Source organism: Lepisma saccharinum, chromosome 5 (assembly GCF_977018435.1).
Source record: "Lepisma saccharinum chromosome 5, izLepSacc3.1, whole genome shotgun sequence".
NCBI classification, from domain to species: Eukaryota; Metazoa; Arthropoda; class Insecta; order Zygentoma; family Lepismatidae; genus Lepisma; species Lepisma saccharinum.
Window position 1 is genome coordinate 16,372,637 of NC_139233.1, and position 13,478 is coordinate 16,386,114.

The 13,478-nt window shown below is 39.5% G+C and overlaps 1 protein-coding gene across 1 annotated transcript in view; it reads right to left on the bottom strand.

Moving 5' to 3' along the window:
* bma (SCY1-like protein bma) overlaps positions 1–13,478 on the bottom strand; it is a 554,791-nt gene that overhangs the window by 76,627 nt on the left and 464,686 nt on the right. Inside the window, exon 11 of the mRNA XM_083123076.1 lies at positions 11,642–11,810. Within this exon, the coding sequence (XP_082979202.1) occupies positions 11,642–11,810 (169 nt within the window). The remainder of the gene's footprint in view (positions 1–11,641; positions 11,811–13,478) is intronic.

A 13,478-nucleotide genomic window follows, 5' to 3' on the forward strand; every position in this document is an offset into this window, starting at 1 on the left:
TTTTAATACATAATATTCATTAATTTTAATTATTGCCATTGGTTGTTGCACTAGAATTATTTATTTTACTTATGATCATCTTGTATTGTAAGTTAGCACTTCATTTATAGCCAGTATGTTAAATATCTTCCGACTTTCTGTGCAAATATTACTCAGTCAAATCTTTCCATAAATATTAGGCGCATCCAGAAAGTAAGTTTCCCTAGGGTCGTGCACAAAAAAGAAAAAATATTTCATTCAATGATTTATTGCCACAGATACAGGATTTATCCAGTTACTTGTCAACAAAATTCCCGCCGAAATTCAGGCACTTGTCATAGCGTGGGACCAAGTTCTGTATACCTGCGTCGTAGAAGTCCGCTGCTTGGGCGCCGAAGCATTGTGTGACAGCCGTCTGAACCTCTTCGTCTCTGTGAAAATGTTGACCGGACAGGAACTTTTTCAGGTGCAAGAACAGATGGTAATCACTGAGAGCGAGATCCGGGCTGTAGGATGGCTGATCGAACACCTCCCAACCGAACCTGTCCAGAAGGGCTGCAGTGCGCCTAGCCATATGCGGTTTCGCATTGTCGTGCAGCGAGAACACCCCGGTACTGAGCTTACCGCGTCGCTTATTCTGAACGGCTCGTCGGATGGTCCCCAGTGTTTCACAGTAACGGTTGGCGTCCACAGTCTCACCTCTGGCCAGAAACCCGATGAGCAGAATGCCTTGTCTGTCCCAGAACACCGTGCACCTCACTTTTCGCGCCGACACCCTCTGTTTCAACTTCGTCCTGCATGGAGATCCACTGTGACGCCAATGCATGGCCTGCTGCTTGCTTTCTGTGGTGCTGTATGCAACCCACGTTTCATCCCCTGTGATGATCCGGTTGAGAAAATCATCATCATCTTGGTAACGCTGCAGAAATGTCAGCGCCGTGCCTATGCGTTTCCTTTGTGTTCGGGCGTCAGTTGTTTCGGCACCCACCGGGCACACAATTTCCGGAACAAGAGGCGTTTGGTAACAATGTCGCGCAACAACGACCGAGAAATCTGCGGGAAATGGCATTCTGAGTTCCGTGATCGTGACGCGACGATCCTCCACTATGCGCTGCTGAACCTGCTCCACAAACTCGTCCATAACGGCCGATGGCCGCCCACTACGCTCGTCGTCATGCACATTTTGCCGGCCTTCAGTAAATGTCCTGCACCAACGACGCAGCATCTGCTTGCTCATGACGTCTGGCCCATACACCTGGCACAGCTGACGATGAATTTCGATCGGCTGTATGTTTTGTCCGTTCAAGAACTTCATCACCGAACAAACCTCGCGCGCGGCGGGAGATTGAATAAGAGCCGCCATGTTTCATCGCTGCCGCGACGCTACTGAGGACTTTCGGGAGGCGTTTTCTAGGATATTCACTAGCCAGGGCATGTGCCTCTCACGCATGCGCAAAAACGGTTTCAATACGCATGGCCTGCCACCTGTGGCCGAGTGGGAAACTTACTTTCTGGATGCGCCTAATATTACTACAAACTAGCAAGTGATTCCAAGTTTTTAAAAAGTATTCCTCTTCTTCATCTGTAGAGAAACAAATGCATGAACTATTGTTTAAAGTATGTTGTACTCAAGCAGCGCAATTGACTTCAGTTATATTGTAAAGTTGCAATATTGTAACATTTTCCCGAAAGTTTTCAAATCAATTTCTGTATGTGCCCACAATAAACACCTTTTTACATATAACATTCATTTATTGTAGTTATTTTCCTTGGTGTCTGGAACCATCAGATAAACGAAAACAATGTTGCTGAATGTTTACATTAAATGCATTTAAAAAGATTTACATTTGATCGTACAGAAAATAGGGTAACAGTTTATATGTATTTATCATTGGTTTGAGTTGCTGTTTTAAGTCCACTTTATGCACAGTAAGGCTAATCGGGACTGGACCTACAGTTTAAAGTGGGATCCGAACCACTTGTGCCTCCACCGGGTATCGAACCCGGGACCCCTTGATTACAAGGCAATGACGCTACCACTGCGCCATGGGGGAGGCCCATGTATTTATCATGTAATATTGGATAATAAGATAATAAGATTGTAAACTCCACATACTTTCCCCACAATAAATTTTGAAAATATTTACTTTTCGAAATTAACTAATATAGACTTTTGATTTATTGGATTAATCGCGACATATTTCCCCAGAAACGTTAATTACTTTCCTTCAAATCTAACAAGGGAGAATCCAAGAATGCAGTAAACGAAACAAGATAAGGCTAAGTAAGGGCCACGCCGGAGTGAGGAATAGACCCTTAGGAATAGGTAAATAGGGGCTCGAGTCAGCCACGCTCAACGCTGCCTAGGGTAACAAGACTCGTAAGAGTTATCTGGGTGACTTATCAGAATCACGCCTAAGCGGGGATTCAACTAAAGTTTGGGACTAAAATAACGACCTTGCAACGTAATCTCGTATTCCTCTGCGTGACGTACAATGTAAAATACCCAATAAAAACAGTGCTAATTCCTGTAAACTGGTTATATGCTTTGTAAGAAATTATCGAGTTGTATGACGTGGTTTGTTACAAACTTGTCGCAGATGAGGTTCATGCAAAATTTTCATGGTTTACTTGCAAACTTTGAGTTTTGAGTTCTGTTTTAAGTCCACTTTATGCACAGATTGGTCAATCGGCACTGGACCTACAGTTTAAAGTGGGATCGAATCAGGGACTACTTGATTACAAGGCAACGACTTTAGCGCTACGTCATCGGGAGGACTTAATTGCAAACAAAGATCATAATATGAATTAATGTAATGTACAAAATTCAAAATTTAATCTTAACCAGTGAAGAGCTTGTTAATGTTTGACAGAACAGGCATTATGATTTAATTCTTATTGTTGCAATTATATAAAACCTGGGATTAATTGATTGATTGTTATATTATTGGATCATCAGCACATAGGCTATATTTGTCCGTTACAAAATACGTGAATAAGCCCCTTAACTAAAATATAACTTAGGAAATGTCCCTAGCAAGAAAATAAAATATGTCTTAAAACTTTCTTCACTCAGTTTTTAAAACTAACATAGTCATAGATTCCTTAACAAAAACTAAAACTACATGACCTCCGAGGATAAAATCTCCATACTCTAGTTTAAAGCTGAAGCTATAAAGGGATATTAAGACATAAGGCAAAACACAGGTCAGCACGACCCCCACATAGGTTTATACAGTCAGTGGATTCAGGCGCCAGAGCCTCGTTAGCCTGCTAGACTGCGGTTACAAGGGTGTACTACGTGCAAGTGATGTTGACTTTTAAGTTCTCAGGTTACCCTTTACATGCCACAAACCTGGATCAGGTTGTCCGTGTAAGTGTTGTATCGGGGGGGGATATGCAATTAGAGAAGCGAATAAGAAGAGTTTCGAGGTGCGACGGGCAGGCTTTCGAATTGGTCCTGAAGTGATTCAAAAACATTGATTGATTTCTACCTTGTATTTGGACGACGCACAACAATAGCACGATGGTGTCATGTATCACATCAAGAGGCGAAGTTTTGACGAGGCGGCCGCATTGTTAGGAAAATCGCACTTTTGATTCTGAGCAGCCCTATCGGTCTCCAAGCATAAAAGAGGTCCATAATTGAATACGGATTGCTTTGTTTCGCTTTCTGTACCGAACAATATCGCTGATAACTTTCCTCCGCTTGTTACAAACAACATTAAGTGGGTTACCTAGTTCATTACGAAACTCTGACGGGGGACTAATTGATATACAAAGGAGCAAAGAGGGAGGGGGGAGAGGAGGACAATTACCAATAAACGCCAATGGACCGAAGCACGATGCGTCAATTGTTGGAGACAAAAACAATCCTCTCCAATACATAAAAGAGCCAAACGAGAAAGTCTAAACAAACAATATCCACTCAAAAGTCATGGTAACAAATACAACCAATGTCATCTAGAAGATATGTACCCAACGCACAAATAAGAGAGGCACTAGATCAGGAAACAATATTCGAATATACTCAACGTGAAATACTAAAATTCTGGCGACAACAACCACACCACCCTAATACCACAACTAATACCATTGGTGAACGTGTTCCGCAACGGCAGATTTACAAAATGCCAAGATTTAACTAAAAATGTTAACTAAAGTGCACTTAATGAAGTGGGTGCCCACAAAATTTCGTCGTTGACCCAGCGTCGTGATAACAATTGAGAAGATACTTGAAAAGAAGAAGCGGGCTCATGTCCCGAAAGCCAGAAAACAGTGGCGATGGAACTCTATGCTCTGACCACGCGTCAGCCAACAAAATAAGCCACTCTGGCAGGCTTTTCACCTTAGAGGGATGTTGCACCATGCTCCTTACTTTCAAAGAATGCAATATTAAGGAGAATCAGAAGACTGATAGAATGCAAATAAACTAAAAAAGTACCTCATGAAATATTCGAGAAACATGCAGAATACTCTCTCTTTCTCTAGCCGGCCCCCGGCGGAGTTGTTAGCACATCACGCTACGACGCCAAGGGTCCCGGATTCGAATCCTGGCATGGGCATGGATGTTTGCGAGTGTCTATTCATAAATTTAATCATATAATCACTCATCCTCATCTTCGCAAATTAACCAAAAGTGGCACAAAAGGCGAAGTAAAAATAAAGCAACTCGCTCAAACAATCTCTTTCTCTAAACACACACACACACATCTATGTGTAAGTGTTTGAAATGGGTATAAGAGCTAGAATATTGATGAAAAATTACTTTTTTTTTTTGGACCTTCAGGACAATGCTAAACCTGATAATAGTCTATTTCCCTTCAATTAGAACCAAAAAACATTATCTTTATTTTTCATGTTTTCATTTTTCGGTTTTTGCTTTTAGGTAATTTTTCAATAGTTTTGGTCGTTTTGGTTCAAATTTTATCATATTTGAGGTTTCTTCTTGCTTTTTTCCTGTTTCGTGAATTTTGAATGCATTTACTAGCACAACTTACATATTTAAATTTTATTACGCCACACAATCAATTGAGAATATGGTCAATTTAAAAGCACTATATTTCAACTGAAATCTTTGACAATGGATTAAATAATTAATTGTGCAAGTTCGTTTTTACTCCAGTAAACGTAATACACTTTGGGCGAAGCCTATACTTTGAGATTCCCTTGCTGGCCACTATTATTGCTAAGATCTGTGGTTTTGAATTAGTCACTACTTAAAAAATGTAATCATATGTACGCAAAACAGAACTATATTTTTAGATGCTGATCGCTTACTGTATCGTGAAAGGTGCACTCAAAGGTGGAGAATGACTCGTACAGAAAAACCTTGAGATGTATCTACTGTAATCTTGGAGTAAAAATAAAGAAAACTACATTAGCTTTTTTTTTCGTCTTTGCTTCGGTAGTTTTAACCACTAAGCAAAGGGTTTCATCGAATTATTCAACTGCTCTCTCGTAATTTATGAAAAAATCAAGCTTCCATATTAAGAGCGACAATTATTTTACGTAATTTTTTTAATTAATTTTAAGATCATTCTGTAGGGTATTTTTTTGAGATTTGTTAGATCATCCATCAACTTCCAAGCCCTAGTTATAACATAACATATTTTGGTACAAGAATAGTTTTTAATTTTATGTGCTTCTATTTGGAATCAAAGCTAATTACTGACCTCGTTATATGCAAACCGTGCTTCCTACTACACGCACAATGCCATGCTTTCGATCTGTCAATGAGGTTCGTAATGAATAGCAACAAACCCACAAAACAGATGTGTTTGTTGGTTATATATGGTTCCGAGAAATTCATTACTCGTTTGCAAAATTACCCATTTTCCTCAACAAACTAATACCACGTTAATTAAGTGGTTACCGACATGAAATGAGATGTAGCTTGAACAAAAAACTACTCTTGGTTTTTGGAGGAATTTACTCTAATGAACCATGTAACTGGTTCTTTTCACTCATTTCTTACAAAGGAACGTACGAGGTTATGGGGAAAATGTTCCAGACATTTTCGATCATAGTAATAGACGGTGGTGAGGTGCACTGTATATTATTCTGTAAACAATTTCCTAGGTTGGTTAAGCATACTTCAGGTAAACTAACCAGGGCTACAACAAAAAAGTCGGGACTCAACCATGGTTGGGCAGACTTATGTGTATTTTACGTAAATTAAGGGTAACTTACTAGTAAATTGCTTCATGTAGAACACCGCAGTCGAATAGTCCCCCATAACCACTCTTTGATAAAGGTTTCATAATTTTAAACAGATAAAGAAAAACGTATATAAAATGTTAATAGCCTTTCCTATTGGTTTAATAGATAATCTCATTGAGGTTACACTTCCAGAGTTTAAGTTTTTGTTTTAAGGACACTTTATGTACAGTTAGGCTATTCGGGACTGGACCTACAGTTTAAAGTTGGATGTGAACCACTGTGCAATGTGCGTTCATCGGGTATCAAACCCAGGATCCCTTGATTACAAGGCGACGACATCAATACTTTATCCCTTTTCCGGAATGTCTGGAGTAAGAGAACGCGAACGCGTTCTGGGCGCACGTTGGGGATGTGTGCCTCGTCCAATGAACACGCGGAGGGGAGGGGTCGTACGGAAGGGGGGCGACTCGACTGGTCCAGTAGTTCTGTAGTAAACATGACAGCTCGCAAGCCTACTAGGGGAATTCTGCATTCTGCACCCTTCCCCACCTAGTCTGGCCCCGCCCAAAAGCTTTCGCCTCTGCGCGTCGCTACTTCCGACATTCCGGAAAAGGAATATACTGCAGGAAATCGAGTTCCAGAGTTATAAGGGGATGGTTGGAGCAGAATCATTCGCAGGGAGTAGGTGATTTAATTTAAACCGTAGGTCCCGTCCCGATTAGAATTACTGTGCATAAAGTGAACCAAGTCAATAAAAAAGATCCATCAATCGGCGTAGTTGCTTGATACGACTTTTCATTGATGGATTGATTTATTTGTTTATTTTATTTCATCTCACTTTTCTCCACTTGTAGCTCATCGTGAAGACGAGGATGAGTGATGATATGATGAAAGGACACTCACAAAGAACATTCATGCCCTGGCCGGGATTCGAACCCAGCCTCCTGGCGTCGTGGCGCACTGTGATAACCAATCCGCCACAAGATATCGGCACTGCCTTTCTATGTCTATAACTTTTCTCAAAACAGGTAAATTCCCCCTCCACAATAATGGTTATTGGATTGGACAACACAGTGGTTGGACACAAACCACAAAAGCAACACATTATCCCAAACCATAATCAAATATTTCTTCAGGTACGATACAGAACCAACGACATTCAAGGGAGAAAAGTAAAGGTTCGAATGTGTAAAGTCTCGGAAGCAGCATGTCATTCCTTTGCAGAATAGCGATGCGAGCGGAAGATAGAATTCTCGTCCGAATTTCGAAAGCTCTTCTGTATGCAAGCTTTGCAAGGCAAAAATGTCTCTCGTCTCTGAAGGATGCCCTGGGAATAGGCATCCCCCCCATCCAGAGGAAGGAACTTCACCTTCCCGCTGAAAACTCGGGAAAAACCACTTCCCTCCCAGAGGTGCTTTTATTTGCTGAGAGGGGGAGGGAGCACACAAGCAGGAAGCGTGGCGACCGACATCTCACGCTCTCTTTGGTCGGGGACGGCTGCTGGGGGGAGGTTTTCAGGAAATATTCACTGTACAAAATTAATTCATCGCATTTAGAAGGTATGGGTGTGGTTAGGGTACTAGATAATCATCATTTATAGTTTCTATTATTCACTCCCCACTGAAGTAAACGCCTTATGAATTCAATGGAAAGAGGACATAGGTATAAAGAAAATTTTAATAGATGTTTCAAGTGGATGAAGTACTTTTCATTACGCAGTTTCAATATGCTGTTGATACACTGTACGATATATTATCTTGACCGATTGATTTTATGGTACTTTAGTATTATACGGACTATCTCCAATTAGTAAGTAATACGTACCTAACCTAACCTTCATATCTAATTAGTTAGGTTAGGTCCTTATGGCGTACTAATTAGATATGAAGGTTAGGTTAGGTTGAGTTAGGTACGCATTAGAGGTAGTCAGTATAATACTAAAGAACCGATTTTATATTACGGACACGTCATCATATAGGCTATTTTTTATATACACAATGCGGCCATAAGCTTCTTAACTAAAACGAAACTGAGGACAGGACCCTCACATGAAAATTAAATCACCCAATTTTTAAAACTAATACAATCAAAGATTTATTTACAAGAACTAAAACTACACTATCTCCGAGGATAAAATCTCCATGCACTAGTGAAAATCTGAGGCTGTAAAGGGTACCCAGCACAAATAACGACAACTCGACCGTACAGAGGATTTTGTTGGCTGTGGGTCCAGATGCCAGAACCTTGTTTTCCTGCAAGATTGTAGTTACCGCGGTGACTACGTGGAAGTGATGCTGACTTACACCCCATTAGTAATATCTTGCACGATAAATAAATAATAGTAGGAAAATTACAAAATGAAATATACGGGGTGTCCGAATTGAAACGCCCTAATTTCAAGTACTTATATTAAACATAATATACAGGCAAGAACAGTGTGGTAGATGGTATATGGTAGCTTAGCTGTGGAAATTTTAAATAGGTAATGAATAGTAAGGATTCGTTTATTTTGTATCGTTCCAGAGGGTGAAAAGTGAAAATGACAACCAATGTTGAAAAAGCGGAAACTGTAGTGGTACGCAGAATTGGGATCCAATATTCAGTTCAACGACGGTTTCGTGCAGAGTATCACAGAGACCCTCCCGTTGGCAAGAGAATCAAGGCGTGGAAAGCAGCGTTTCTAGAGACAGGATCTGTCGCTATGAGGCATGAGGGTGGCCGATCACCAACATCAGAGAAAAACGATTTGCACGTCCCAAGAAATCCCGTTCGTACGGCGTCACGTGAGATTGCTCTCCCAAAATCCACAGTCCACGATGTGCTTAAGCTTTATGCATCCTAATTCTGCGTACCACTACACAGTTTGCGCTTTTTCAGCATTGGTTGTCATTTTCACTTTTCACCCGCTGAAACGATACAAAATAAACGAATCCTTACTATTAAAAAGTATTACCTATTTAAAAGTTCCGCAGCTAAGCTACCATATTTCACCTACCACACTGTTCTTGCCTGTATATTACATGTATATTTAATATAAGTATTTGAAATTAGGGCGTTTCAAGTCGGACACCCGCTATAATGTAATCTATAAGTTAAAATGTTAACAGCTGCCTAATATATAACGCATATGAAAAGGGAAAGATATACAATAAAATAATATAATCAATATTAAATTAGTATAAAATCGAATTTACTTACGTGAGTGAGTATGAAGTTTAGAAAACAACGTTTCAGGATACAACTGTCCCCCTTCTTGAGGTTCTTATTTTCTCTAGGCACTAATCATAAGGCCGCGTCACTATTTATAAGTGTTGAAAAAGGATTAGGTTAGAGGTACTGGTTAAGTAACACTCGAAATAATCGCTGCCAAAATTCCTGTCTAAAAGCAACCATTCAAAAATCCCGTTCTTAAAAAGTTCCCCATTTCCCTTGAGACTACTTAAACCCGGGGTCTTATAAAATCGGTAAAACACTGGCTGAGCAACAGAAACTAAGAACCTGAAGAGGGGGGGGGGGCAGTTGTATCCTGAAACGTTGTTTTCTAAACTTCATACTCACTCACGTAAGTAAATTCGATTTTATACTAATTTAGTATTGATTATACAGAGTGTCCGAAAAGTCACGCAACCCGGTGTTTACGACCGTATAACGGAATAGCGAAACGGAATTAGAAGAAACGCTTTCTGCCAAGAGAATGCCCCGTATATTGGGAAAATTTAGAGAGACAAACATATGTAAGAACATGCATGTTTTAATAACAAATAAGCAAAGTGTTGCCAAAGGCGGAAAAAAAATATTTGCAAATCGTGTGTATTGATGCACAGAACTCACTGAGGTAAATTATTGCAACATTTCACAATACCAACGAACAATTTGGATGGCCATCTATTGAATTTGACAGAAAAAGAACTTTGACGAAGTTTCAAAAACATTGCAGAAGGGAATAAATGGGTTGTTCCAAAAATCGATGTTTTCACAATATTACGAGGGACACTGGCAACACTGTTGGTGTCACGTGTCACTAACAGACGTGTTTCACCTCAGGCTATCACACTAAGTCACTTTTAACGACAAAGGAGAAAGTTGGTTATTCTCGAACATATGCAATAAATTACATACACCTTGCAACCCTGAAATGTGGGTATCCCTAAATGCTTCTCTTACGCAAGAATATGACGATGTTCGGATATATTCTTCAACAATAAACACTCTTTCCTGTGTAGAATATGGCATTTTAAAAACACACACACGACGTCAGCATAAGTAGACACAATCTGGAATGCCGTTCGCGGCAAACAGCAACCACCTAAGGCAGAGAAAACATAACAATTGATACACGTTCTTCTGAACACACATTTCAGGGTTGTAAGGTGTATGTAATTTATTGCATATGTTCGAGAATAACCAACTTTCTCCTTTGTCGTTAAAAGTGACTTAGTGTGATAGCCTGAGGTGAAACACGTCTGTTAGTGACACGTGACACCAACAGTGTTGCCAGTGTCCCTCGTAATATTGTGAAAACATCGATTTTTGGAACAACCCATTTATTCCCTTCTGCAATGTTTTTGAAACTTCGTCAAAGTTCTTTTTCTGTCAAATTCAATAGATGGCCATCCAAATTGTTCGTTGGTATTGTGAAATGTTGCAATAATTTACCTCAGTGAGTTCTGTGCATCAATACACACGATTTGCAAATATTTTTTTTCCGCCTTTGGCAACACTTTGCTTATTTGTTATTAAAACATGCATGTTCTTACATATGTTTGTCTCTCTAAATTTTCCCAATATACAGGGCATTCTCTTGGCAGAAAGCGTTTCTTCTAATTCCGTTTCGCTATTCCGTTATACGGTCGTAAACACCGGGTTGCGTGACTTTTCGGACGCTCTGTATTATATAGTGAGTAACACGCACCATACGCAAATATGAAAGAGATACAACAATAAAATATACTGAAGTATGAAGTACGTTACAATTGCTAGATATTCCGAGAATACAGGGTCATCCGTTTGAGATGTCAGAAAAGTAAACCTTTATACACAAGAGGTTAATGTACGTATCTCTGAGCAGCTTGTTGTAATATAAGCAGAAAGGATGTAAGTTTCGAATGAGTGGAGGTTTACTGACTTCAGCTGCGTGGCGGCAGTAGCATGCATGTAATACTGGAAAATTTCGCATACCATACGACACACTGTGTGTGCTGTTGTGACGTGATCACCACCTTTTTTACCATACACATTAGCGCCGCCATGTGGCCGAAGTCTGTAAACCTCCACTCATTCGAAACTTACATCCTTTGTGCTTATATTATAACAAGCTGCTCACAGATACGTACTTTAACCTCTTGTGTATAAAGGTTTACTTTTCTGACATCTCAAACGGATGACCCTGTATATCTCAACTAAAGAATGAAGAAGGCTGATTCCCAGACATAACAAAACTCAGAGGAGCACAACACACACAAATAGACAGCTGAAACGTAAGAACCAGAAATAAACTGACCTGTCTATATGGTCCAGCATTTCCTGCAGCACTTCTAAGAGATTGGTGAACTGTTCTAGGTTGAGGGATGGGTTCACTGTCTGCGGAAGAAGGGAAGGCATCACCCTGGTGGCCATCAAGTTCACTGACAACCCGTATTTTTTGTCGCTTAACATCAATCGGTAGATATCTGCAAAGGAAGAAAATGACACTTGCTTTCACTGCGTACCGAGTATCGTTCAATGCTATTAAAAGTTCCATATAATAGTCCTCTAGAAAACAGGCTATGAAAAAGCAGTACATAGGAATTATTTTTATTAGGCCTAAGTGACATCAGCTAGGATAGTGGTTGATCATTCTGCCATGTGATTGGAGAACGAGAGAGCGGTTGCCACAAGGGAAGGTTCCAAAACCTGTCAAATACTTAGAGGCACATATTTTTGGTAAATAAAAAAGCAAAATTTCGGTACAAAAACTGAGTTGATTTCGGGTTCAAAAGCGGTAAATAAAATAAAATTCGGTGTTATAGTGGTGAATAATCAGATCAAAAGTGCTATATAAAATGACATTTTGGTTTTAAAATTGTGAATATAATCCTAAATTTGATTTTAAAACTGCACTTATTACACAAAATAAACTTATCCCTTCTAATAGCACATTTATGTAGTTACCAGAGTATTAAGTTTATTCCTGTGTAAAGGGGTCCATCTTTGCTTCTCAAATATTTACAAAAGAATAAATCAATATTCCGTGAATTGCATACCTCACAGGATATTCCAGACTTCAGAAAGCGTCGCGTCGGTATATAAATGGTAAATTTCGTGTTTAAGAGTATATTTCGCATTTTGCAGTTCATTTCACATTATTTCGTGTCAACACAGGGTAGGAAAATGAACATCACACCTTTCAGAAACATGAAAAATGAACATTACAGCATGTTTTTTCATATTTGGTGTTTTCGTCAAAAACGAAATTTGCATGCCTCTACAAATACTACATTTAGCATTGGTGGATTTAGCAGGGGAGGGGGACGGGGGCACAAACTACTAAACAAACTAAAAATGTTTGAGCGACACAAGGTGCTTAACCTTTAATGACTTCCTTCGGTATAATCATTTCCCATACAGCCAAAGAATGAGAGAGAGTTTGGCACAAATAAGCTAAACACAAGTCTATTTCCACTATCGCAAATCAAATTTAGAACTTCTAGTTTTGTCAGTACTGCACTTAGTGAAACTAAATTATGAACCCAGTACATCTCCTTGCTCACAACCCAGAATTGTTCATTATAGCAAGAAAATTTGAGTCTCAGTTCGCTTCTTAGCGATTGCCAAATATGGAATTAGTTTTATCTTGAACTATAAATAGACGCAAGTGAATAATGGGCCAGTAGATAACAGCCATAATACTTGACGCCAGATTCTTCTTCTAGGGATATTCACGAGGGTACAGGTTCAATTCAGCAGCTGAGCACGATGACTGTTTTTCTCGTGCAAAATTAACTCAGGGCAATAAAGCAGGTGGTACCTTTAATGAAGTATACTTATACCTCCTCCCCTTTTCATCCACTTTTCCTTCTATCTTCCTCTTCCTCCCTGCCTCAGTTAACCTACTTGCATAAACAAGTGTCCTTCACCTAGGTAAAATCACTATCAAAAATATAATCTACCGTTTCCACTGCAATGTGTGCAATAATAGAATAATTCATAAAAGGTAGTTATCTCTTAAAAAATTGAAAAAGTTCTTGCGCACATCTAAACTGAGTACAGGGTATTAGTATTTTATTGTGTTAGCAAACTTGCTAAACTAATTCGTAATTTCAGAATTTATGATTCAACTTTTCCTTGTAGTGTATCAT